This window comes from Balaenoptera acutorostrata, chromosome 9 (assembly GCF_949987535.1).
Source record: "Balaenoptera acutorostrata chromosome 9, mBalAcu1.1, whole genome shotgun sequence".
NCBI classification, from domain to species: Eukaryota; Metazoa; Chordata; class Mammalia; order Artiodactyla; family Balaenopteridae; genus Balaenoptera; species Balaenoptera acutorostrata.
The window spans coordinates 79773776-79801767 of record NC_080072.1 but is presented as its reverse complement, the minus strand read 5'-3'; the positions used below and the strand labels follow the sequence as shown (position 1 = coordinate 79801767).

Genomic DNA, 27992 nt, shown 5'->3' with positions numbered 1-27992 from the left:
TATTTGAGGTATTTGACTGCCTGGGATCAAATATGGCTATACTACTTATTATCTTAATAATATTGGGAAACTCTGAGCTTCAGTATTCTCAACTATGAAATGCAGATAACAGTACTTACTTCATGGGACTGTTGAAGGATTAAATAAGTTAACACATGTAAAAGTCATAGAAGACTACCTGGCCGTGCTATCCAGATTCTACAAAATCTACAGATTCGATGGCACTAATCATCAGGGAAGTGTAAATCAAAAGCAAAGTGAAATAATACTTCACTCACACACACTATGAGGGCTATAATAAAAAGACAACAACAGGTGTTTCTGAGGATGTGGAGAAATTGGAACCTTCCTACACTGCAGGTGTACATGTCATATGTCCAGTCACTTCGGAAAACAGTCTGCAGTTCCTCAAAAGGTTAAACCTAGAGTTAGCATATGACCCAGAAATTCTAATCCTAGGTATATATGCCAGAGAAATGAAAATATATGTTCACACGAAAACTTGTACATGAATGTTAATAGCAACATTATTCATAATAGCCTACAAGCAGAAACAGCCCAAATGTCCAACAACTGCTAAATGGATAATCAAACAGTATATCCATACAATAAAATATTATTTAGCAATAAAAAGGAGTGAAGTACTGATACATGCAACCATGTGGCTGCACCTTGAAAACATTATGTTAAGTGAAAGAAGCCAGCAAAAAAGAACACATATGGTATGATTCTATATGAAATGTCCAGAATAGGCAAATGCAGAGAGAAGGAAAGTAGATTCAGAGGCTGTTGAAAGGTTTTAAGGGAAAATGAGGAGTGACTATTAATGGGTGTGGGGTTTCTTTTTGGGGTGATGTAAATGTTCTAAAATTAATAGTGGTGATAGTTATACAACTGTGCATATGCTAAACACCATTGAATTGTAACTTTAAAACAGGTGAACTCTAAGGTATGTGAATTATATCCAATAAAGCATGTTAAGTGGTTTAAAATAGATTGGAAAAGGGAAGCCCAAAAGCAACAATAACAGTATTAATAATAATAAATTAGTTCATCTCTCTAGCCTTATCCTCTTCCATTCCCACATGTACTCTATGTTCTATCCATAATGGCCTCCTTGCAGTCCCCGTATTATGTCTTCCTATTTGATGTCCTGTGAACATACTCTATCTGCTTCCTGGAGTTCTCTTCACCCCTCCTCTACCCGCCTAACTCCTTTATATTTAAAATTAGTCAGTCAGAGTAAGCTAATGGCTGGAACAATGGATTCCAAAATCCAGTGGCCTAACATGATAAAATGTATTTGTCACTCATGTAGACCCTCCCCAGGTGATTCAGGAATCCAGGCTCCTTACCTCTAGTAGCTCTGCCCATCCTGGAGTCTTGGAGTCTTCCAGTGTATTCTCTATACCTGGCTGAGAGAATATGTGGGGCAACAGCACAGACAGAACTTCGAGGAATTTTCCAAATGATTAATTCACTTTTGAACATGGTATATTTAAGATGATGTCAGGATACCCAACGGTCTTGGGTTCAGCACAGAGATTGTTACCTTATAACTCTGTATCTCAAATATATTGCACTACTCCCCCTCTACCATATCTTAGGAGGCAAGAGGTGATCTGCTTAAAAAACTCAAAGATTATTTTTAAGAATAAGAACGCTGAGGGGAGAAAAATACAATTTAACATCTCTATTGAGGAATTTACAATGTAGCACAGGATATAAGCTGGAGCTAAAGAAAACTTTCCTTAAAGTGCTATGTGTTAAAAGTTGGAATGCATTCCTTAGGACAAATCAAAGTGTGACACACAACATCCAAACTTCCTGTACACGTAGGTAAGTGTTATCAACCATCTCCCACTCCCAAATTTCTCTGCCACATTGAGGATTGTTCACGAGGAGCAGGACATGTTGTCTGTAGCAAGAAAAATTTGAAAATACTCACTTTTATGGAAGTCATAAGAGAGAAAATCTCTTTCACGTTATTCAGGATCATCCTTGATACGTTTATTCTAAAAAATAATACACATAGCCAAATATTTTCCTCTATGTAAAATCTTTACAAAACTGAAATCCTGAGAATTCAGGTTCTGATAGAATCCATTCGCTTTTCCAGTTAGATTGGGCATAATTCTTAATTGGTCGTACAAAATCTAATATGCTTATGAAGTTCCATCCCACAGTACCTGTTATTCAGACTAGCGGTTGGAAATACCAACTCCACAATTTCAGATCTGGTCCATAATTGGGGCAGGGAGGGACTTTGGGCGGGGCCTCCAGATAGGGAGGAGGCGTTGTTAGAAAGCGGTGGGGCTAGTCTACTGGCTGTCACTACTCCAGTTAAGCCTAGTAATATTTGAGTGAGCGAGGGTCTGGTGTGTGAGCAGCATTCTCAGTGAGAACTAGTTTCACTTGGCATTTGAGTGGAATCTGCAACTACAGGCGTTTCGTCCCCCCGGACTGCCGAGAAATGTGAGAGCTGCAGAGATGGTTGTCGCCAGCTATAGGCAGCCGGCAGAAACAAGGCTGTTCCTGAGGATGGGCTCTGCCGAGAGGCCAAAGTAGCCCCAGGGTTTTAGTGAGAAGGGAAGTGGAATGCAGTCGGGTATTGGGAGCAACACGGCACTGAAGCGGGAGAAACAGTCGAGAGAGAGAGCCGCTTTGCATCGCTTTCGAAGCCGCCGCCACTCGAGTGCCGACTTGTGAGTACTCTGCGTCTCCTGTCCGCAGACTGAAGTCGGGGAACTCTCTTGGAGAACTCTCCCAGTCAGGAAGCGAGATCCCTACAACTGCCTTCGCCTGCTCTCCCCACCTGCCTCAAGGACGGAGCAACTGCCACCCCTCCCCTGCCTACCGGACCGAGGGCAAGGGCAGTAGCTGATCGGTGCCGCCCCCTTCCGACCCAGGAGGTGGAGATTTCACCCCCCTCTCCACCGTCCGGTCCAGCCAAATTCAACACCTATTTCCTCCCCCCGCTGCTCTTGTATTCCTGACACCCCCTCGTCCTTCCCCTATCCCTCCTCCCCAGAGACAGGGGAGGAGAAAAGGGGAGTCCAGGTCGTCATGACTGAGCGGAAGGCAAAGGATCCCCGGGCTCCCCACGTGGCGGGCAGAGCGTCCTCCCCCACCCAGGTCGGATCCCCTCTGCTGGGACGCCGGGACACAGGCCCCTTTCAGGCGAGCGAGACCTCGGACGCGTCGCCTGCAGCCTCGGTCATACCCCTCTCCCTGGACGGGCTGCTCTTCCCTCGGCCCTGCCAGGGTCAGGACCCAGACGGGAAGACTCAGGACCAGCAGTCACTGTCAGACGTGGAGGGGGCGTATTCCAGAGTTGAAGCCACAGAGGGTGCTGGAGGTGGCACCTCTAGACCCCCAGAAAAGGACAGCGGACTGCTGGACAGTGTCTTGGACACGCTACTGGCGCCCTCGGGTCCTGGGCAGAGCCACGCCAGCCCGCCCGTCTGCGAGGGCACCAGCCCTTGGTGCCTCTTCAGCCCCGAGCTTCCCCAAGACGCCCGGGCTGCCCCTGCCACCCAGGGGGTATTGCCCCCGCTCATGAGCCGACCAGAAGGCAAGGCTGGTGACAGCTCCGGGACGGCAGCTGCCCAGAAAGTGCTGCCCAGGGGCCTGGCACCGTCCCGGCAGCTGCTGCCCCCGACGGCCGGGAGCCATCACTGGCCCGGGGCCGCAGTGAAGCCCTCTCCGCAGCCCGCTGTGGTGGAGGTAGAGGAGGAGGATGGCTCCGAGTCCGAGGGCTCCGTGGGTCCACCTCTGAAGGGCAAACTCCGGCCTGCGGGAGGCCCGGCGGCCGGAGGAGGAGCCGCGACCGTTGCTCCAGGGTCGGCCGCAGGAGGCGTCGCCCTGGTCCCCAAGGAAGATTCCCGCTTCACGGAGCCCAGGGTCGCCCTGGCGGAGCACGACGCGCCAGCGGCGCCCGGGCGCTCCCCGCTGGCCACTACGGTGATGGATTTTATCCACGTGCCCATCCTGCCGCTCAACTCGGCCTTCCTGGCCGCCCGCACCCGGCAGCTGCTAGAGGGGGATAACTATGACGGCGGGGCCGCGGCTGTCAGCGCCTTTGCCCCGCCGCGGTGCCCGCCCTCGGCCTCGTCCGCCCAGATCGCGGCCGGCGACTTCCCCGACTGCGCGTACCAGCCCGACGCCGAGCCCAAGGACGACGCATTCCCGCTCTATGGAGACTTCCAGCCGCCCGCCCTGAAGATCAAGGAGGAGGAGGAAGGCGCCGAGGCCGCCGCGCGCTCCCCGCGGCCGTACCTGGTGGCGGGTACCAACCCCGCCGTCTTCCCGGATTTCCCGCTGGCGCCGCCGGCTCTGCCTACGCGAGCGCCGTCGTCCAGACCCGGGGAAGGGGCGGCCGTCGGCGCACCTCTCGGTGCGTCTGTCTCGTCCGCGTCCTCGTCGGGGTCGACCCTGGAGTGCATCCTGTACAAGGCGGAGGGCGCGCCGCCCCAGCAGGGCCCGTTCGCGCCGCCCCCCTGCAAGGGGCCGGGCGCAGGCGCCTGCCTGCTGCCGCGGGACGGCCTGCCGTCCACCTCGGCCTCGGCCGCCGCCGCCGCCGGGGCGGCCCCAGCGCTCTACCCGCCGCTCGGCCTCAACGGGCTCCCGCAGCTCGGCTACCAGGCCGCGGTGCTCAAGGAGGGCCTGCCGCAGGTCTACCAGCCCTATCTCAACTACCTGAGGTGAGGGCCCGGGGCGGGGCGCGCCCGGCGCGTCGCGAGAATAGCGGTGCGGCCGCTGGCCGCCGCCAGCTCCCGGCCCTCAGCGCCCGGCTCCGGCTCCGGCTCCGGCTCCCCCGAGTAGCCGCGAGGGGTGGGTGGCCGGGGCGGGGCACAGCGCAGGTTGGCTTCCTTTTCCTTACCTCTTCTCCTCATTTTTTGGGGGGACACCAAGGGGGCGCAGAATATGCTGTTTCCGGAGCGTACCTCCCCGAAAATAGGTTTCTAAACTTTTAAGATCTGCGCGATCCCAAGACGAGACCAGCCGTGATTTCTAAAAGTGCAGCGTCACTCTAGGTCCGCTGTAGCCCCGCGGAGCGGAAGGGGTGCGGCGAGTCGGGGGCCTTATAAAATGCTTTTCTTCGTAGAAGGACGATTACTGGGAATGTCTGTCTTGGAGAGGAGACATTAACGCCCCGTTCTCCCGGGAGGGGTGGCACTGGATGTTGGGTAGCGGGCCAGAACCCAAAGCAGAACCGTCTCAGGGGTCTGGACACTCAACCGCTTCATTTTCATACGAATCTCAAGATTAAAATTAATTTATGTGTAATATGTTTACATTATGGATTGAAACATCAAGCACTGCAGTACCTTGTATTCTAATATTGTTTCGAGTTCGCTGCAACTTTTTTTCACACAGGTTTTAAAAAACATTTTAATTTACCTACGGGAGTAATGGAATTTTAAAGAAAAAAGAAAAAAATGCTCTCGGTTTGGAATCTTGTTTTGTGAATAGTCAAAACAGTGGCAGTATACTGAACAATACTTTAAAATGACAAACACCTATTCTTGTTTAATTACAGAGTTGAGTTTTAAAAACTCAATAACATCTCTAAGTATGATTGTACTCTTAAAGCAAAACCACGTTTATCGTTACCCAGCGTACAAGGTCAAAACATTTGATTTGTCAAAGACTGAATTGATTCTCTATAAGGAGTTTTGTAGAAATATGTTTTTCTGGATATAAAATTATATATTAATTCTTTTTCTTTCGTGTTGGTGCTCCTGATGAAAGGCTAATAACTTTGCCAGTCTGATGAATCCAGTCACAGGTAGTACATCAAGTTTAGTTTGCATGTCTTTCAAGTGTATTCGGTTCTATTTTCTAAAAACCCTTTCACTCTGTCAATTCTGGATTAAGAAAACTTTAGTATTAGATAGTGGTGCACCTAAAAATAAATGGAGTACTTTGTTTTGCATTTCAAGGCCGGATTCAGAAGCCAGCCAGAGCCCACAGTACAGCTTCGAGTCATTACCTCAGAAGATTTGTTTAATCTGTGGGGATGAAGCATCAGGCTGTCATTATGGTGTCCTTACCTGTGGGAGCTGTAAGGTCTTCTTTAAAAGGGCAATGGAAGGTAGGCTCCTTTCCCCGATCCTTTCTTGTTGGTTTAATTGTAAATGGAGACCATCTAATATTTTATAGATTTTAATCAGCCCTTGCTTCCTCTAAGAAATGGTGATATTTTCGTATAACTTATATGATGATGTTTTAACAATATATATTTTATTTATAATCATATTGAATGGGGTTGGATATTATAATTGCATACTATTTGACTAACGCTTTTAATATTAGACACAAGTCATACTAATCTTGGGAACAATGCGAACATTGTTCATTAACTATTTAACTTTAAAGAAACAGATTTGTTCTGATTGTATTTTTACATTTCTATCATATATATTATATATAATATATACCAAATTAAAATTTTCTTTCAAAAGAAAAACGGTAAAAGTTGTCAAGATTCTATATGTACATATATATATGATGCAGTTACAAATTTTCTACATCATTTTGTCTTTTCCCTACATGCATGTTTATTTAATAATTATATAATGGTAATTCTAAACAAAGTTTAAAAGTTCCCTTTTTGTTTAGTATATTTTTGTAAGTGTATAGGAAATAGGTGTAAACAGTTTAAAGCAAAAGAAAAATTTAGACATCAGTTATATAATTTCTGAAGAAGTATGTTGCTTTAAGTAAGGCTTTCATGTTTTTAAAATCATCTAAATTACATATTTACCTAATGATTTTGGATTGAGTTGCATAGTGTATTTCAGACTTGAACTTTCATAGAATATATGTTTTAATTTCTCTTTCTATCTACACTAAACTCTAAGCAGCCAAACACATTTATATCTGAAGACAGAAATACATTTAAACATCATTTCACATTTGAATTCTAGCAATAAGTGTATTTTATAACAAGCTGACATGAGTTTAGGGTTCTCTCTGGAGTTCTGATATCACACCTAGACAAGGAACCAAAGATCTGAATGTCTGCATTTTTGCTCCCTGTTTGTGAATTCTCTAATTTCAAAAGCCCTCTACTTATGAGCAGGAAAGGAGGGAGTGGGGAGTTTTTAACCTTAACGGAGAGTTCAAAGGAGTTGACATGCATATTTAATACACATTTACACCAAAAGAATATTAACCCAAAAGACATTTAACAAAAAAATTCACTATCCCTGTAGATAGCTAACATATAATTCTTTACAACTGCTATGCCCTTTTGATGAAAATGATTCCCAACTATTTATTAATGGTATGTGTACCCCTCCTACTGAAATTAATTCTTCATAAAAAATAATCGCTTTGTGTATTTCTAGAACATGATTGTTTTCCCCAAAGGATGAATGTATTTAACTGATGTTGAACATATGTATTCAGCTTCAGGGGGTTTTAATTGCATTTTAAATTAGTTGAGGTACTGTGACAAGAGGTTATGTGAGAAAACGGGACAACTGACAGTAGCCTTAACTTTCCAACTGACATCATTTAGTCATAGTTACAGTTTGAAGTCCTTTGTGTGGAAGAGTCAATTCTCTGGTGCGTAATTAGAATTACTAGTCCCGTCTGACTTTGGTTCTGGTTTCTTGACCATTCCCCCCCGCATTAATATGATTTTCTTTATGCTTACAGTCTCCTTAGTCTAATTCTTAAGTGAATGACCCCCTTGGAGTCCTCTAAAAGCCAGTTTATTCTTGCCCAGCTCCCTCATTTTACAGATACACAAGTCCCAAAGACATAATGAGTTTCTAAAGAGCATACAGCTAGTCGGTAGCTGATTGTTAGTCAACACAGGTTAGATTTTCTTTAATTGCAATCCTTATAAATCAGAGATGGTATGCAAAAGTAGATATATGACAAATGCTACTTCATTCTTGAAAGATACTTCAAAAGTGCATATAGCACCAAGAATACTCTAATTAAAATACAAATGCTTTCACATCATTATCATCAGAATAGCATCCTAAACATAAAGGAAGTCTTCCCAAATTTACTCTTAGAAAGCATTTGTTGGACCACTACTGTTGGCGTGGTTCTGTTTTAGTTTTGAGTAATAGAAACGAAGTACCTTTATTCAGCAATATTTACAAAGAGGAGCTCAAGATAGATGTTGATAAATCATTCATTTGGCTATTAAAGGACAAGTAAGATTATTGATCTCTGGACATTGAGGAGAGCTTGTAAGTGTATATGTTCAAGGAAGAGTGAAGAGATTAAGATTAGACTGACTAAGACTCGAAGATTCGTATTAGAAAATTATTAGAGTTAAAGATTAGGAAGTTTGATTGCCAGTGCTTGCTTGAATCAGTGATTTAAGGCAAGAAAATAGAATGTTCTGGGAGTTTTCAAGAGTGAGAAAGATGAGGAGAAGAATTTTTGTAATTGGAGAAAAATACCAGGTTTGAAATCTTAAAGTAAGGCTGTGTGATAAGCTGCTTCAAGGTAGAACTATGTGTGGATGCCAACATGTCCAGAAATTGAAAGTTAATAGTCAAAAATATGGATATTAATGTTACCAAGGATAATGATAATACTGGTATTCGGGAGTGCTTTCTATGTGCCAGTGACTAAGTGTTTTATGGGTCTTAACTCATTTAAGCCTTATAATGTAGACATTATTATTACTTTCAATTTACAAAAGAGGAAACTGAGGTTCAGAGATGTTAAATTGCCTTAATCACAGTTAAGAAGTGACTCCAGAATCTGTGCCCTCCACCACTATACTTCCTTTCTCATAATAGGAAATTCAGTTTAAATTCCAAAAAGAAACAATAGAGGGTTGGAGGAAAACAATGTGAGCCAAGTGATAAAACATCTAGGAAGGTAAAAATGAATCCTAATGGAGAATTCAAGATCAAGGGTGATTAGAAGTGTGTGGCGTAAATGGATGGGTGATACTAACTCCACATTTAAGGCAGCAATGAGAAGACACAGTTAGGGGCCAAGAGGCAGTTTCCCCACCTCTCCTCCAAGTTAGAAGTGGGAGACAATAATGCCTATGAAGAAGTCACCCAGGAAAACTGGATTTCCCTTGGTATGAGACAGAAAAGAGAAGAGGCAGAGAAAAAAGATACCACTCAGGAAGTAGGGGTATGGGGTGGGGAGAAATGATCTCTCTTAAGCTGAGAGAAAAAAAAGAAAAAAATGAATTAGCCAAAAAGTAATTGGTTGAATAGCCCATTGCATTCCTTTACTAATACTAGGACTGAACCAGGAAGTGGTCAGAAATTGCCTTAATACCTTTCAAGGAGAAGTCATCATGACCTGCCAGTCCTATAAATGCAGGCTACTGGCCTTGTATTAAGAAGGAAAAGATCATTTCTCACTGGCTTACATCTGTACTAGCTCAGTGCTAGGGATATACTGAACATTTAGTATATAACTGTTTGCTAAATGAACCAGTCATAACAGATGATGCCAAGCTATTATTCTTTGCATGTTTTACACTGTGACAGCATTTGTAGTGAATACATTTGATGGAATATGGTTGGGAAATATTGTAATACAGTTGAAACATATGATTTAGAAGACACTAGGCTAAGTAAGTATTGATGGATTTTTAATTATATTACATTGTTAGCCTCATTTTTTCTATCTTTATTGAGGTATAACTGACAAATAAAATTGTAAGATATTTAAAGTGTACAATGTCATGATTTGATGTATATGTGCATGGTAAAAGAATTCCCCCCCCATCAAGTTAATTAACGTATCTATCACCTCACTTATTTGCCTTTCTTTTTGGCAAGAATGTTTAAGTTCTACTCTCCTAGCAAATTTCAATTATACAGTACTGTACAATGTTATCTATTATAGTCACGATGTTATACATTAGCTCCTCAGACCTTATTCACCTTATACCTGAAAGTTTGTATCCTTTTACCAACCTCTCCCTATTTCCCCATCCTCCAGCCCCTGGTAACCACTTCTCTGCTCTCTGTTTCTATGAATTCAACTTATTTTTTTGATTCCACATGTAACTGATACCATGTGGTATTTGTCTTTCTCTGTCTGGCTTATTTCACTTAGCATAATTTACTCTATGTTCATCTAACTTTTTGTTCATGTATTAATTAACCAAATATTTATTGAGCATCTGCTGTATGCCCGGCACTATGCTAGGTGCTAGTTGAAAAGCAGTAAAACAGGACAGACCTAACTGGCTGCAGCACTAGTGGAGTTTTTAGTGTAGTGGAGGGAAGGGACATTCTATCAATTAGTATTCAGGTATCAAGTTATAGATGTGCTAAATGAATGGGTTATGCCTGGACAACTAGAGAATTGACCCTTCTGACAGAAGCTGGGGATGGTGGGAAAAGTCTTTTGGAATTAGAAAGACACCATCATAAGCAGACCACAGAAGAAACTGAATAGAAATGAAGTATTTTTAAGAAAAACATATTTCTTTCTGAAGTTGAGTAGAGTTGGTGTCATAGTCTAAAAATGAAAACTGACTTGGCAGCATCATTCTCCCTGGTATGACTTCCAAAACAGAAACAATGAACATTCAAATTTTTTAAAGGTTTTATTATTTTTTAGAGCAATTTTAGGTTTACAGCAAAATTGAGAGGAAGGTACAGAGATTTCCCATGTACCTCCTGCCATGACACATACATAGATTCCCCTATTATCACAGTCCTCCACCAGAGTGGTACAACTGATGAACCTACATCGACACATCATAATCACCGAAGTCCATAGTTTACATTAGGGTTCATTCTTGGTTTTGTAACATTCATTGGGTTTGGACAAATGTATAATGACATGTATCCATGGTTAAGAGTATCATACAGAGTATTTTTGCTGCCCTTCCAAATCCTCTGTGCTCTGCCTATTCGTCCCTTCCTCCTCCCCAACTCCTGTCAACCACTAATATTTATATTGTCACCATAGTATTTTGCCTTTTCCAGAATGTCATGTAGTTGGAATCATACAGTAGGAAGCCTTTTCAAATTAGGTTTTTCCCTTAGCAATATGCATTTAACCTTCTTGCATGTGAAAAGCTCATTTCTTTTTAGTGCTGTATAACATTCCATTGTCTGGATATTCCACAGTTTATTTATCCATTCACCTACTAAAGGACATCTTGGTTGCTTCCAGGTTTTGGCAATTACAAATAAAGCTGCTATAAAAGATCTGTCTGCAGGTATTTGTGTGCACATCAATTTTCAACTCCTTAGGGCAAATAGCAAGGAGTGCAATTGCTTGGTAAGAGTATGTTTAGTTTTGTAAGAAACCACCAAATTGTCTTCCAGAGTGGCTGTACCATTTTACAGTCCCACTCTCAATAAATGAGAGTTCCTCTTGTTTCACGTCCTTGCCAGCATTTGTGTTTCTCAGTGCTTTAGATTTTGGCCATTCTAATAGGTGTGTAGTGGTAGCTCATTATTGTTTTGACTTAAATTTCCCTGATGACAAATTATGTGAAGTATGTTTTCATATGCTTATTTGACATCTGTATATCTTCTTTGGTGAAGTGTTTGTTAAGGTCTTTGGCCTATTTTTTAATTGGGTTGTTTTCTTTCTGTTGAGTTTTAAGAGGATTTTTTGTTTTTTGTTTTTTGTTTTTTGTATATTTTGGATAACAGGCTTTATCAGATATGTATTTTGCAAAAATTTTGTCCCACTCTGTCTCTTTATTCTCTTGGCAGTGTCTTTCACATAGCAGAAAATTTTACTTTTAATGAAATCTGGTTCCTCAGTTCTTTCTTTCCTGGATTATGACTTTGGTATTATATCTAAAAATTTATCACCAAACTCAAGGTCATCTGGTTTTGCTCCTATGTTATCTTTCTTTTAGGAGTTTTATTGTTTTGCATTTTATATTTAGTTCTGTGATCCATTTTGAGTGGATTTTTGTAAAGGGTGTAATGTCTGCGTCTAGATTCACTTTTTGCATATAGGTGTCCAGTTGTTCTAACACTACTTGTTGAAGAAACTGTCCTTTCTCCATTGTATTGCCTTTACTCCTTTGTTAAAGATAAGTTGACTATATTTATGTGGTTCTATTTTTAGGCTTTCTATTCTGTTCCATCCATCTATTAGTCTGTTCTTTCACCAATACCACAATGTCTTGATTATTGTAGCTTTATCATAAGTCTTAAAGTCAGGTAGTGTCAGTCCTCCAACTTCAATATTGTGTTTCCTATCTTGGGTCTTTTGCCTCTCCATATAAACTTTAGAATCTTTTGTTAATATCCATAAAATGGCCTTCTGGGATTTTGATTGGGCTTATATCTGTAGATCGTTTTGGGAAGAACTGACATCTTGACAATATTGAATCTTCCTATCCATGAACATGGAATATCTCCCCATTTATTTAGTTCTTTTAGCCCATTTATTAGAGTTTTATGGTTTTCCCCATATAAACCTTATACATATTTTGTTACATTTATACCTAAGTACTTCATTTTTTGGGGGTGCTAATGTAAATGTATTGTGTTTTTAATTTAAAATTTCACTTATTCATTTCTGGTACATAGGAAAGCAACTGACTTTTGTATATTAGTCTTGTATCCTGTGACCTTGCTATAATTGCTTATTTCTTCCAGGAGTTGTTCTGTCAATTCTTTTTGGATTTTCTACATAGGAGAATATATCATCTGCAAACAAAGACAGTTTTATCTCTTTCTTCGCAATGAGTATATCTCATATTCTTTTTTTGTCCTATTGCATTTGTAGGACTTCCACTACAGTGTTGAAAATGAGTGATGAGAGGAGATATCTTTGGCTTGTTCCTAATCTAATGGAAAGTCTTCTAGCTTCTCACCATTAAGTGTGACATTAGCTGTAGGTTTTTTGTAGATATTTTTATCAAGTTGAGAAAGTTCCTCTCTATTTCTAGTTCACTAATAGATTTTTCATGAGTGATTGTTGGCTTTTGTCGAATGCTTTTTCTTCGTCTGTTGATATGATCAAGTGATTTTTCTTTTTTAGCTTGTTAATGTGATGGAACACATTAATTTTCAAATGTTGAACCAGTCTTGCATACTTGGGTTGAATCTCATTTGGTCATGATGTACAATTCATTTTTACACTTTTTTGGATTTGATTTGCTAAGATTTTGTTGAGGTTTTTTGCGTCTATATTCGTGAGAGATATTAGTCTATAGTTTTCTTTTCTTGTAATGTCTTTGTCTAGTTTTGTATTAGTATAATGCTGGCCTCATAGAATGAGTTAGGAAGCATTCTCTCTGTTTTCATCTCTGAAAGAGAATGTAGAGAATTGGTATAATTTCTTCCTTAAATGTTTGGTAGAATTCATCATTGAACCCATCTGGGCATGGTGCTTTCTGTTTTGGAAAGTTATTAATTATTGATTCAAATTCCTTAATAGATAAAGGCCTATTCAGATTGTCTGTTTTTTCTCATTTGAGTTTTGGCAGATTGTGACTCTCAAAGCATTGGTCCATTTCATCTAGGTTATCAAATTTGTAAGAATAGAGTTGTTCATGGTATTCTTTATTGTTCATTTAATGTTCATAGAATCTATAGTGATGTCTCCTCTTTCATTTCTGATATTAGTAATTTGTGTCCTCTCTCTTTTTTTGTTGGTTATCCTCTCTAGAGGCTTATTGATATTATTGATCTTTTCAGAGAATCAGCTTTTGGTTTTGTTTACTTTCTTTATTCATTTCCTCTTTTCAATTTCATTGATTTCTGATCTAATTTATTATTTCTTTTCTTCTACTCATATGGCTTAATTTACTCTTTTTTTCTAGTTTCCTAAGGTGAAAGTTTAGAAGATAGAGCTTAGATCTTTTTTCTTTCCTAATATAATATTTAATGCAAAATATTTTCTTTTCTAATATATTTAATGCTAAAAATTTCCCTCTAAGCACTGCTTTTGATGTATACCATAGATTTTGGTATTTGTGTTTTCATTTTCATTTAGTTCAAAATACTTTTAAATTTCTCTTGAGATTTCTTCTTTGAATCATGTGTTATTTAAAGTGTGTTGTTAAATCCCCATGTACTTTGAAATTTTCCAGTTGTCTTTCTGTTATTGATTTCTAGTTTAGTTTCTTTGTGGCTTAAGAACAGACATTGAATGATTTCTGTTCTCTAAAGTTGTTAAGGTGTGTTTTATGGCCTAGTGTTATGGTGTGTTTTATGTGGTTTATCTTGATGAATATTTCATGTGAGCTTGAGAAGAAGGTGTATTCTGCTGTGTTGGATGAAGTAGTCTATAGATGTCAGTTATGTCTAGTTGACTGTTGATGTTGTTGAGTTCAACTATGTCCTTACTGATTTTGTGCTTGCTGGTTCTATTTCCGATAGAGAGGTGTTGAAGTGGCTAACAATAATAGTGGACTTATCTATTTCTCCTTGCAGTTCTATCATTTTTACCTCACAAAATTTTGATGATCTGTTGTTAGATGCATACACATTAAGAAGTGTTATGTCGTCTTGGAAAATTGGCCCCTTTATCATTATGTAATGCCCCTCTTTATGCCTAATAACTTCCCTTGCTTTGAAGTCTCCTTTGTTTGTTAAATTTTTTTTTGGACAAACTCATGAATTATTTTTGCTGTCTTTAGAGCTCTATAGTGCTTTCTCCATCTTTTTTAGTCCACAACATTATCCAACAGTCCCTTCCACCATAATGTCTTTGATTTATATTTGGGCTCTTGAGAAGACAATTTGCCAATAATCTTATTTAATTTAATTTTCTCTCCATAGAGTCAACCCTATGGCAGTTTTCCTGTTACTCTAAAAATAAACATGTAGTAATTCACTGGACTTCACTTCTAAACTCTATAAATAATGATAAATACTATTATTAATAGATAATAAATTGGATAATTTATTCTCAAGCTGCAGGTCTCTCAGTTTAGTATTTAGCCTGAGTAGTAAGCTGGTTTTAAGCACAATTTTGCATTATGATCCATTGATATAAGCCTCCGCTTTACTGAAAAGAAATGGTGAGAAAGATGGCTTTTGGTATCATCAGCTCAATATTTGGTTATGTAGGGTTCTTAATCCTACTGCAGGAACATGAAGGGGAAGTATTGGTATGAAGACATCCATGCCAATGCTAACAGTGCCCTTTTCCAGCCTTTAAGTTGTTGTACTTTAAGTACTCAAGTAGTGCAACAATACATTCGCCTTAAAAAAAATCGAAACATCACCAATGAGACTTAAATTCTCTTTATCAATACCTCTAATCTGTTCCCTTCCCTACCATTCTTCTATACCTCTATCTCAGTTTTTTACAATTTTGTGTATATGTGTGTAATATGTTGTTTTAGATATGTTGATACATAAATGGTATCATATATCACAATTTGTGTATCACTCCTCATTTTTTTCATGAAACAATGACTTGAAGCCAAGCCCTGTATATTGATATATATTCCTAGCTTGTTCTTTTAACTATTACATAATACTTTATAAAATAGAAACCCTCTTAGCATTGCCATTACTTGAGTAAGCACTTTTTGTTCTTGTCTGCTTGGGTACATGCCTTACTCCTCTTTCTAGAATATAATTAAGTATTTTGATACTCTAAAATAAATCTAAATGAATTAAATGATTAGCTTGCTTCGTGCTGCTAAAATGATTTAATTCATTAATTTATTCACTCCACATACATGTATTGATACTTACTGCATTTAAAAGTTACTTGTGCTGGGAATACAGAGATGAATGTGTATGCAGTTCATGTCTTTGACATGTACAAAACCAAGAAGAAAACAAAAACAAAAACAAAAATCCTGTCAATCAATTAGTGAACATGAGAATACATTGATATGAGTTATGCCAAAGCCATGCATGATCCACCCTAGGGTTCAGTTAGAGAAATCTAGAAGGATTGGAGTTTTTTCCACTATTATATCCTAATGTTGTGTGAGAAGCTTATTCATTTAACAAACACTGCACTTACACTTGCTTATGACCAGGCACTGTTCTGAGTGCTTTACTATATTAAGTCATTTAATTCCTCCAAAAGTCCCATAAGGTGGAGGTACTCTCATTATTTGTACTTCACTGGTGAGTATACAGAAAGGTCACTACACAGTGTAGGGACCAAGATTCAAACACAGGGCATCTGACTCCAACTTCTATGTTTTGTGTGCTTCTACACTGTCTCTCCAGATTGTTTTGTACTTGAACAAATATTAATTACTTTATAATTTTTCAAACAAAAACATGATATTTTATGGGGGACTGGTTTTCAAGTTTTGCTCCTTAACTCAGTCCCATTCATTCTTAGCCCAGAAGAGCTCCGCTTTTGTCTGTTTACTTGGTTGACTCTTCCACTTAAGATTTTATTTGAACAAAGAATTCTCTGCCAACATTTTCGTTCAATACCGCTGCGTTATGACAGGAAACCCTCAGGCCGCAGTCAAGTGTTTATTCTGGTACTTGAGCCAATCCTACACAGTTTCTTGACTCTATTTGCTGAAAACTTTTTGACATCTGTGCAAAGATAGGGTGAACATTTGGTCAAGATTTCAAATCTAACTCTTCAGTATTCTAACAGAATATCAACATTGTCACATGAAAATCACATCTGAGTTATAGAGCTCTATCTTTTGTCAGCAAAACAAAGTAACTGTAGGAAATCTTTCAGCAATAACTTCTTTAAAGGACTGATTGAAATAATTGATACTTAAGACAGAGACTCCAAAACAGGAACACAAATTTTTTACTTGCCTGGATTTTTAAGTTTTATCCTCATTTACAACATTAGAAAATCACATATTCTGTCATCTTCCATACCTACCTAATTTGTGGAAGGGTAGATGAACACAATCTCCTTCTTGTTTCTAGATGACCTTCATGTAATAAAGTACATAATGCATACTTCACCAAATTTATCAGCCTATTGTGTTTTCCTTTTTACTTTGACTTCTACAAAGCAAAGAAGTAAATTTTCATGCCCAAATTTTTAAAAATGTAATTAACTTAGGTTTCTGGTTTCGTTCACAACTGCTACTACAGCCTTTGGTGTTATGTACTTTATACAACATTTTAAGAAATCGTATAATCTTTTTTGAAACACAGTACTCAATAATAATCATTATTTTTTAAGGGAAAAAATACTTCCTATGTTATTTTTCTCTTGTATGACACAGTGAGTTATTTATGAAATTGAATAAACAAGTAGTGAGTATGGACAATGAGCTCAATATTGTGGTGTAACATTTGTAGGAGACATAAAAATTAAAGTGTGAAAATAATGGTTATTATTTATTAAATGTTTACTAAATTTAGGCACTCCCCTAGTTTTTTTACATGTACTAACTTATTTAACCCTCAGAACAATCCTTTCAGGCAGGTTCTGTTTTTCTCATTTTACAGATAAGGTTCATTGAGTTAGTGAAAAGTAGGGCAGAACTCAATTCCTGGAGCTCATGCTCTTACTCTTTCCTGAGTCCTTGCAGCCTGTACAGTAGAAGGTACAGTCCTTGATTTCAAGGAGCTTGTGGGCAGCCTACAGTTTAGTGTCTGATTAAATTCTTTGATGCAGACTTGGAGTGCTGAAGTGCATCAGGGAAGAAGGTACCAATATCTATCATTACTGACGGCCTGTGTAATAGAAATCATGCTAAATGCTGTATATTTATTATTTCTCTTCTTATCCCCACTTTTTAGGTATCTGAGCAGAGACTCACGAGTTAAGTAATTTACCAAAACTAGTAGGTAATGCTGGAAGAGCTTATTTATTTTGTCCTGTAATGGTTAGAAAAGGTGATTTATTGGAAACACTAGGATATTCACAACCTTTAAAAAATAGATAAAGGTTAGGAGTTAAGAAGCTTTCATTTTCAGATGGGTTATTCAATAAATGGTCTTGGAACTACTGGCTTATTATACAAAAGAAAAATTTCAGGTGGGTCAACAATTTAAGTGTTTTTTTTTTTAAGGAAAAAGATTCAAAAGCCTGGAAAGAAAAGATGGAGGTATGTATTTATAATATTGGAATGGCAAAACTTTCTAATGTTGACATGAAGTCCAGAATTCAAAATCAAATTTGGTCCATTTTGCTACATAAATAAATTTCAAACTTTTTTCTATAAGGCAAAAAGCAAAGTCAAGGGACACATTGGAAAACTATTTGTAACACATGTATAAATCAAAAGAATGTTATTGCTAAAATGCAGAATGTTCTTACAAACCTTTGTTCTTACAAAGAAAAAAAGATGAACAGCCAAAAAGAAAAATGAACAAAAGATATGAAGACAATTCACAAAACATAGTCTATAGAGCGATGAAAAATGTTCAATGTGCTAATAATTATTACTGATTAAAATAATAGCGGGCATGCCAACAGTCAGAATGATAAAACAATGAATAATGGCCATTTGAAAGTTGGAGGGAAATTTGATATTATCTATTAAAAGTATTCATTACTTTGGCCCAACAATTCTACTTCTAGAAACTGGTCCTTAAAAGAACTCTAGAAATGTGTAGAAATACCTCTAGGTAGATTTTGAGTACCACATTATTTGCAATGCTGAGAAAATGAAAACAGTTCAAATGTCTGTTAATAGATTAAGAAATTATGATATACCCTTGCAATAAAATACACTGTGACATTAAAAAGAATGAGCTAGCTGTCTATATTTCAGATTGAAAAGGCATCTTAAATATATGATTTTGTGAAAAAGCAAGTAACAATATCATTTGGGGTAAAAATAAGTTCACCCTTTTGATATTACTATATATAGAAAACTATCTGAAAAAAAAATACACCAAACTGCTTACTGTTGGGATATGATATGATGATATGTTTTGTTCTTTAAGCAAGAATTTCCTGAAGAGGCCACTCTTGCACATCTACCTAGTGCCTGACTTCTCTCCACACTAGCTCTACCTAGCATGAGCTGGGCTCTGCTCCCCTAGTGCTATCTAGTGGCAGTAATGCACCACTTTTCACCTTCAGGCACCCAAGGAAGTTGAAAGAGACCAACAAAAGGTGACACTTAAGGCAAAAATATTCAGGAGGAAAGCCTGAGGTCTCCCTGCATCATGAATTAAGGAATCCAGCCTGACTATATGGAACCAAGAACTGACAGAAGCCCACAATTCCTCATCATGATCTCAGTATCCAAAAAGACCTGCAAACAAAAGTTTTGTTTTAGTCCCTTGTCAGTAATTACCTGATCTGACCTGATCTGAATTCATTCGGCAGCAGAACCTGACCCAAATTCATATTTTATGGGCTGTGTGAATATTCATACATTTTTCTGCATAAGTATTAATGTGTTTTATTATGAAGTTTTGCTCAACTATCTAAAATCTAAACAATTCTGAATTCTGAAACATATCCTCAAAAGGTTTTAGCGAAGAGATTTGGACATGTACTAAGAAATAAATTCATAGATGTTTTGAACAGAGTGTCTGCTGGAGTTTTGCAATGTAGCAGCCCTGAAAATTACAATAAATATTTACTAAACATTTATTGACATTTATTCTTCCTATACTTTTACTACCATGCTGGGTCCTGCAGAAGGCTGCAACAGATAAATAAACTATAATACCTAACCTCATAGAATTTTTAATTCCATCAGGGAGATAAGACAACCTCATAAGAAAGTGTAACATAGGTAACATAAACTGAATGTGGTTTGGATTTCGAGGGGAAAAAAGATCATAATTAATTAGGGAGACCAAAATGTGTTTTGTGGGGAAGATAGCACATTAGATGGACTGCTGAGAATGCATGATTTTGATAGCAAGAGTTGTAATAATGGCTGTTACAAACAGAAAGTATGAGCGGAAGCAGAATTTGGCTAAAGCATGGAGCATGGTCAGGTATCCAAGAATCTTTTGTCATTATATATAATATTTTGATGGTTTTATGCCTGGGGTGATTGCTTTCATGAGATTTTCAAAGGGAGATTTTCAGAGGAATCAGTGACACTTTCCAAAAAAGTTAGGTACCACTGCGATAGAGGAATGGTGAGCATTATTATTAAACAGAAGGTTGAAAAAATGTGGAATGACAAAATGTATTGTTCGGCAGTTAACTGAGTAGAGAATGAGATACCCCTAAAAATTTTTGAGCACTGTAGTGGCATATTCCAATATGTAGCTTAGGAAATTTAATATGTCAGCAGTGTATAGGAAGGATTGAGGTGGGGAAGCTATAAACCCATGAGAACAGTCTGGAGATGATGCATTAAGGAACTGAGCCGGGATGGTGGCCCAGAAAAATGGGTTCAGTGGGTAGATGGGAGCCAAGATCAGCCAAAGCTTCACAGAAGAATTTTTGGGGAAAAAATGTAGATAGAGGAACTCAGACCTAAAGAAAGAGGAAGTACATGATTATTTTATGAAGTAAAGGAGTGATGTTGAAAGTAGTGTTTAGAGAGGATTATCCTCAGAGCACCATGCAAAATGGATTTGAACAGAGGTTATATGCCTTTGAGTCAGAGGGAACACCTGTGGAGCTGATAAATAGATTATGAGATGTAGTTCAATTTCAAATTGTATATATTATATGCTACGTAATATACTTGCCAGATCTTGAAATAATATAATCTTTTGTGCACAGCATAACTTCTGAGAATTGAGACATTCTGGACTATAAATTCACTTATTTGTTCATTTATTCATTTATAAACAAAAACATGTATTCAGTGACTTCTTTGCACCAGGATTTGTAGTAGATATTGAAACTCAGAAATGAATAAGTCAAGTTAGTAACCTAGGGAGAAAGAAGTAGAAATATATTATTAAATACAGTCTAGTAGTATTTAGGGGAGGTGTGAACTACGAATTGTGGAAGCATAGGATAGTGGGCAGCTAACTCTGGTGTCTAATGACTGGGAAAAGAGGGGAGCAGTATGAATCTTGTGTAAGCATTGGCTGAAAATATTCAATTTTTTAAATCTTTATAATTTCAAAGCTTGTGGCAGCTTTTGAGTTGTTAACAGTAGAGCCACGATGGTTGATCTTTCATTAAGCAGAGCACTTTAGCGAATGTTTCTTTATGCAAAGGTCAGTCCAGAGCAAACTTGGGGTTGAGGGAGATGAACATGTGAAGAACTGAACCTCTCTGTGTACAAGTATAATATTAAGAGGGTTGTCAGCTGGCCGCTGGTGCAAGAGGTAGGAAATAGAGAGAGGGCCTAACAACAGAGTAAAGGGCTAGGGTACAAAGAGAAATAAATGCCCGTGAGAAATTCCCTGTTATAGGGGATGTTTGATAAATCCCTAGGAATGGTAATGTCTGGCAGCAAATTTGGCATTATTTACTGACTTGTGTTTTCATTACCTCCAGCTACCCTGAAACCTTAAGTGAACTTTCACTTTACGTAATCACTCTGTCTTCCTGTTGCTTTGGGGAAATGAAGGAAGGTGGTGATGTCCAGTATGTGTGGCAAGGAGCCCAGAAAGAAAGTACTGCAGAAAGAGCCACGAGCATTTATTAGGGCTGGAGTGAGCCATTTTTCCCCAAATATACTAGACCGCCAGTTTTCTAATATGATGCACCCACCCCAGGGGCTGTGCATTGAGATGTGTGAAGGAAATGTTATTTATTATTATTCAAAAATAAGAAATGAATCATTGATATCAATGGTATCTGTCCTGGCATGCTCTTTCAAAGCATACGTCAAAGGCTTTTGGAGTGCAAGGCCTCCTAATGGAGGTGCCCAAGTTCCATGGTGCAGAGGTGTTGACGAATGCAAATTCCCCCCTTAATTCATGCTTCAGGTATGGCAAAGTACTGCAGCTTACCTGGATCTGCAAACAAACCACAGATTAAAGATAATACCAATTAATTAAGCACAGTGAACAAGAAAAATGGCGGGGCTGGAATTCCCCTAACTCTAGTAATAGTTCCTCAGATGTAGCGCTCTAGACAATGTAGTCAGGCCTGTCATGAAATTGAAAAAATTAGAATTTATCAAGACAACAATTTGAAATATGGATTTATATACATTATCATAAAAAATGAACCTTGCTCTAAGAATATGTTTTGCTAGAGATCTTGGCTAATAACTGTATGAAGCCATTATTGTAAACTAGGCATTAAAAATTTAGTTATTTAGAACCTGAGGACAACCTGTACAATTTTTTAGCAATGTTTAAGGTCATGAAATACTCAATTTAGTCATTCACAAATTGCATCTAACCTAATGAAAAATGTTTAGAAGCCTCTTTTGAGGGTTTCTAAGGAAAAACCCACATACACAGGTTTTTGCTGTTCTTCCTACTATAGAATAAATGACTGAAATAGTACCTCTAAAATAAAACAAAAAATACATGTAAAATAACTGGGTGGCCAGCTAAAATGCATTCAGCAAATACTTTTGGAAAATATATAGAAAACATTGCTCAAGATTTTAAAAAAATAAATATTAGAAAAATTATAGTGTGGGAGGTTTATTAGACAAAAGAAAGAACACAGAGTTTCACATGTCTTGGTTGGTATTACAATGAGTTACTGCCAAAAGGTAATCACCAAAAAATTCAATTTAGTAAACTTTGCGGTTGTGTTACTCGAGGCTAATGAAATGATTGGATCTCAGGCAGTCCACTGTGCAGTCCAAATGCATCTAGTCTCAATTGTTATTTTTACACCATGCTTAAACCAATGGTTTAAAACTAGTGCCTTTACACCAATGGAAAAGATTCTGGATCTCATGGTCAGAGAGTCCAGGAAATCTGGTTGGTTACTACCCATTTTGTTGGTCTACCTAGGGCGACTAGCACATATCAAGGTTGATGCAGTTGCCTGCCTTTTCTCTGCCCAGCCTCACTCTCCTCTTGATTTTTAAGAATCGGAGATGGCTGGAGGACAGGAGCTGTTTGAGAGTTAATCTGAGTTAACATTATCTCATTATCACTAGCTGCCTTATGATGGGATTTTACTGGTTGCTAGGTTTCATTTCAAGAATGAAATATACAGAAAAAGTGTTTTTGATGAGTCTGTAAAGCAAAGATGTAGTCTCAATAGTAACTGCCTTCTTTACTAAATGAATGTTTTATGGAAAGGCTGCATAAACCACTGATAGGATTTTTGCTGTGATATTAAAAAAAAAAAGGTTCAAGTTAAGGTTACAGGTAGCATCATTTATGAAATTCATTTACTGCTTCCTTCATAGGTAAGATATATGTTGCAGTAAATAAGTGGGAATTTTAAGTGAACAAAGCTCTGAAAGATGTCATTACTGTGGCAGATTTTCAACACAAGGCCCTTAAGATACAGTAGAATCATAACAATACTTTGCAACATAGTGAAGCGTGACAATGAAAATCTTTTACCGCACCATGGTTTTCTCATTGCACAGTACTTTAAAGGAGTTGTCAGGTTTAAAGATAAGCTACATATTTTTCTTTATAAAAGTATATGTGTTCCAAATTGCTGACCTTTCCTATGATAACAAGTGTTTCAATAGTATGCTACTTAGCAGAAGGGACACTTGATCTGCCCCTTCAAGTTAAAGACAATGTTTTGGATAGAAAAACAGAAGTGATTCCCTTTTGCAAGAGAGCTTTGTGATGTAGAGAGCATTTTGAAAAACAGGTGTCTGTAGATGATTCTGTTATTTGGTTTTGTTGTGAAGGCATCATGAGTACATTATAGATAAAAAGTTTCATAAGTACATACACTTGGAAATAGAATTTTCTAACTTCCTAAAAAATATCTTCCAGGGTGTCAATGATTATTATATTTAGTAGTAATAGTGGCATTTATATAACACTAATTACATACCAGGAGCTTGGCTAAATGTATTACGTGAAGCGCAAGGTGGTTAACTCACTTGGACAGGCAAATAGTGAATAAATGGCAAAGCTGAGATTGGAACCCAGAGAACCTTCTCTCTTATCCATTACGTTTCTTCTTATCCATTATTTAGTGCCTCTTTGTCCTAATTATTTGTAACGAAAACTAATTTACATTAGGGAGGGTACAAATTTGCTAGCTGAATTTCAGGGGAAAAGAAACTTTGCATAATTGATAGGTAGAATTGAAAAATGAATATTTGACTAAATAACCTGTCCTGCAAACAGTCCATTCATGGTTTCTGGATGACTGTCTTCCACCTTCTCCTTCTTCTCAGCCTTCCAACACTCTCCCATCCTCACTTTCAGCTGATGACCTGGCTTCCTAACTTTCTAAGAAAACTTCCAGAAACTGCTACCATCCCATGTACTCCTGGTGGCATCTAACCCATAATTGACTTTTCCTCCTGTTACTAGGGATCTGCACTCCTCCCCAAGGCCAGCCTTCTGCCCTTGTGCATTAGGTCCAGTCTTCTCCTGATGACTCAAGGGCAGGCTCTAGCAATTTTTCTCCTCCCTGAATCATTTTTTCCCCTCTCTCATTGATCATTCTCATCAGCATGTAAACATGCTATTATTTCTCCCATCTTAAAATAAAATAAAACCAAAATACTTCTGTTAATTTTCTCATCCTTCAGCTACCAACCATTTCTCTACTCCTTTTGCAGCCAAACTCCTCCAAAAATTTTTTTTCTCCCGTTCTCTCTTAAGCCTAATCCAGTCAGTCTTCTGTCTCTTACACTTACTTCACCAAGACTTCCCTTGTCAAGATTACCACATTGCAAAATCTGGTGGGCAATTCTTAGTCCCATCCTATTTGATCTATTGGTGGCATTTGACAGTTGATCGCTCCACCTTCCTGGAAATGCTTTCTTCACTTGGCTTTCAGGACACGACACTCTTGATTTTCCTCACTTGTTCCTGTTCAGTCTCCTCTTCTCCTTTAGCTTTTAACATTGGAGGGCCCAGTGCTCAGTATTTGGACCCCTTCCTTTCTGTTTTTATACTTACTTCCTCAGAGAGCTAATCTAGTCTCATGACTTTAGATAAATCATCCATATCCTGATCACACCCAAATTTTTATCTCTAGCCCAGACTTTTCTGCTGAACTCTAGACTCATATATCTGGCTGTCAACTTGATATCTTCACAGATGACTACTGAACATCTTGAACTATTCAGTCCAAAAGTTATCTCCTAATTTACTTTGGATTTTGTTTGGTAAGCCAGTGTTCCTCCCATTTTGGTCTTCAAACCTTTCTGCCTGGGAACCAGTACCTGGAGTACTGGTTTAAAATGCAGATTTCTGAGCCTCAACCCAGATATGCTGAATCAAAATGTCTAGGAAAAGAACTCAGAAATCTGCATTTCAGTGACCTGCTCAGCTTTTTCTTATGCATAATAAAGTACTGCTTTACTCAGAAGGGGAGCCAGAGTCTTTAATCTGGGAGGTAGCAAGATCAGCTTCGTTTTTGAGAAGGTAACTGTAGAAGCAATGGTGAAGATGGGCAAAAAGTTATGCCAGGAGGGCAATTCTAAGATGATTTAAAATACTATTTGATCTAGATCAGGGACCTTTACCTTTGCTGAGAAACTACTTTTCATTCCCTGAAGCAGTGAAGTTAAAGTGTAGAGGGCAGATGGGCAGTTGCCCCTACCAAAAATATTCCCTTCTCCAGAAAGAATTCTAAAAAATGTGAGAGGAAAAGGAGGAAGTGTTACCAAGTCCAGGCTCGACCTGCTTACTGCACAACAGGCCAATAAATTGGGAGATGAGGTATTGAGGCAAGGAATAGCGACTTTATTTGGAAAGCCAGGTGTCTGAGAAGATGTCGGACTAGCGTCCTAGAGTACCATCTTATCGGGGTCACCATGCTAGTTTCTTTTATAGAACAGAGAGGGAGAGGAGGTGAGGAAGTAAAGTTAAAAAGGCCCCAAGTCTTGCAAAATATCTCCTGGTTTTGGCCAGCCTTGGGGAGGGCATGTGTTAATTTCTTATTTTCTGCAGCCATTCACAGGTGGGCAGGGTCAGGGTGTTTCCCTGTGAACTGAACAAAGGCACTTTAGTTTAACATTCAGGCAGAGGGTCAGGGTTCCCCGAGGCAGGCCATTATGTATGCCTATAGCTATAGACAGAACAAAAGCAATGGAAAGCAAAGGTCAAAGTAAAAGTAACAGATCCAACATGGAGTCAGACTTTGTTCTTCCCTGTTATAGAAGGGTGGAGACTCTTTTTGTGTCTTTATTCTATACCGGAAACAATAGTAGAAACATGGTACTGTTTTCATTATTTCCTTTAATTCTCAGTTAGGAGTTGTTTGAGGAGTTACTGTTACCATCCCCACTCTGCTGATATGAGAATTGAGACAGGGAGGGAAGGTAAACTTGCTAAGGTCACCCAGCCAGTTAGTGGTAGAGCTCGTTCTGCCAGACTCCAAAAACTAACCACACCATTCAGCACTATTTGAAGTAAGACACGATTAAGAGATTTATCATAAAACTCTTAACAATCTGGTAGTAGTACAGTCATATATTTGGGGGCCTAGACCTAAACAACGAGTAGGAAAACGCTAATTAATTGTCCATATAATTCTAGTTTTTCACAAAGCCAATTTCAGGTGAGACTGGAGTGACTCAAGAGAATTATAACAGAATCTTAAGTCACTTGATATGCCTAAACAGAAATTTGAACAAAATAATGAAGTTGAACAATGATAAATTCAGGATTACTATACTCAAGAGAAAAAGTAAACTATAAAAATATGAGGGAAAGAAGCATTTACATGTGTGTAAAGAGTCATAATCTTGCATCAGAGTGGTACAGTGATTTAAACAACCTTGTTGACATAGAGTTTTGTGATTTTTTCATATTTTTTATCAATATAGAGATGTCTTAAACACCTACTTTCTCAGTAGTATGTGAAATTTTCTTAAGGTCAAATAATTGTGTGGCTTTTAAAAATTTTGTATGTAATCCCTTACCTCCCCTAAATGCCTACAGGTTATCTAAATAGAATTAAAAGTACCAGGTGTAACTAATTGGATGCTGCATACAATTTAGTCTTTTACAACTTTAAAGATATGTGGATAATTAGGAGAGAGTTCAGAACAGATCTGGAGGCATCATTTTGTTTATAAACAGAGCAGTAGAACTAGCCTAAGGAAGAATGGATGAAAAGCTGATACATAGTCAGAAAGAATTTAAATTTAAAAGTGATGAAGACAAGAAAGAAGAGGAAACAATTTTGAATGGTAGCATTGAGGCCTTTAAAAAATTAAATATTGGAATGTCACTTGGTAAGATTCTATAAACTATTTAGTTCCTTTTTCAGATTATATCCAGAATCTGATCTCTTATCACCGCCTCCACTGACCACTTGGTTTCAAGCCACAATTGTTCTCCTTTGGATTTATTTCAACAGCCTCTTAACTGGTCTCATTTCTACTCTTGTCCTCCTAGAGTCTATATTCAACCTAGAAGCCAAAGTGATACTGTTAAAATTTAAGCCAGATCATGTAACTCCTCTACTCAAAACTCTGCAATGGCACTATATTTCTTTCAGAGAAAAGCCAAAGTTCTTACAGTGGTCTCCAAGGCTCTACAGGATCTGAGCCCCATTGCACTCTGACCTTCCTCTCCACTACGATTCTCGCTGACTGGGGCAGCTCTAACCTTACTAGTTTCCTCAGACAATCCAAGCCAACTCTCAGGATGTTGGCAATTGGCTCTTTCCATTCTAATTTTGTTTCTTGACACTCTGCACTCATCCAACTCATTCTAACTTCCAGCTTCAGTGAATGTCCTGGAACAAACTTTGGTGACTTCCAGTCTCTCATTTAACAGTCACATTCCTCCACTAGAGTATTTCAAGTTGTTTAACACCTCTATTAGTAATACATAGATTTAATTTTAGGAAAAAGCTTATTTAAAATTGATTTGCTAAAAGAAACAGAAGAAAAATTTGGGTAATAATCTGCTTTCAGTTATTAAGACAAAAGATGACAGTGTCTGCAAAACAAGAATGAATTTCATAGGAAAGAACTAGATGAGATGAAAATGTAGCTGGATGAGATAAGAAAATGCCACAGTAGGATCCAAAAATGTAATAGCAGATTTAAACTCTGTATTGGAATCCATAAAGAGCAGAAAATAAAATCAGTTATGTAGAGTTCATATTTAAAGTGTTATTTCACAATGAAGGAAAAATGACAA

At 38.5% G+C, this 27992-nt stretch overlaps 1 protein-coding gene across 2 annotated transcripts in view; it reads left to right on the top strand.

The window, feature by feature from the left end:
* The first annotated feature begins 2322 nt into the window (after nt 1–2322).
* PGR (progesterone receptor) overlaps nt 2323–27992 on the top strand; it is a 105062-nt gene continuing 79392 nt past the window's right edge. For both annotated transcript variants that reach the window (XM_057552786.1, XM_057552785.1), the window contains exons 1-2: nt 2323–4703; nt 5946–6097. In XM_057552786.1, coding sequence (XP_057408769.1) covers nt 3067–4703; nt 5946–6097 — 1789 coding nt within the window. In that variant the 5' untranslated portion in view covers nt 2323–3066. The remainder of the gene's footprint in view (nt 4704–5945; nt 6098–27992) is intronic.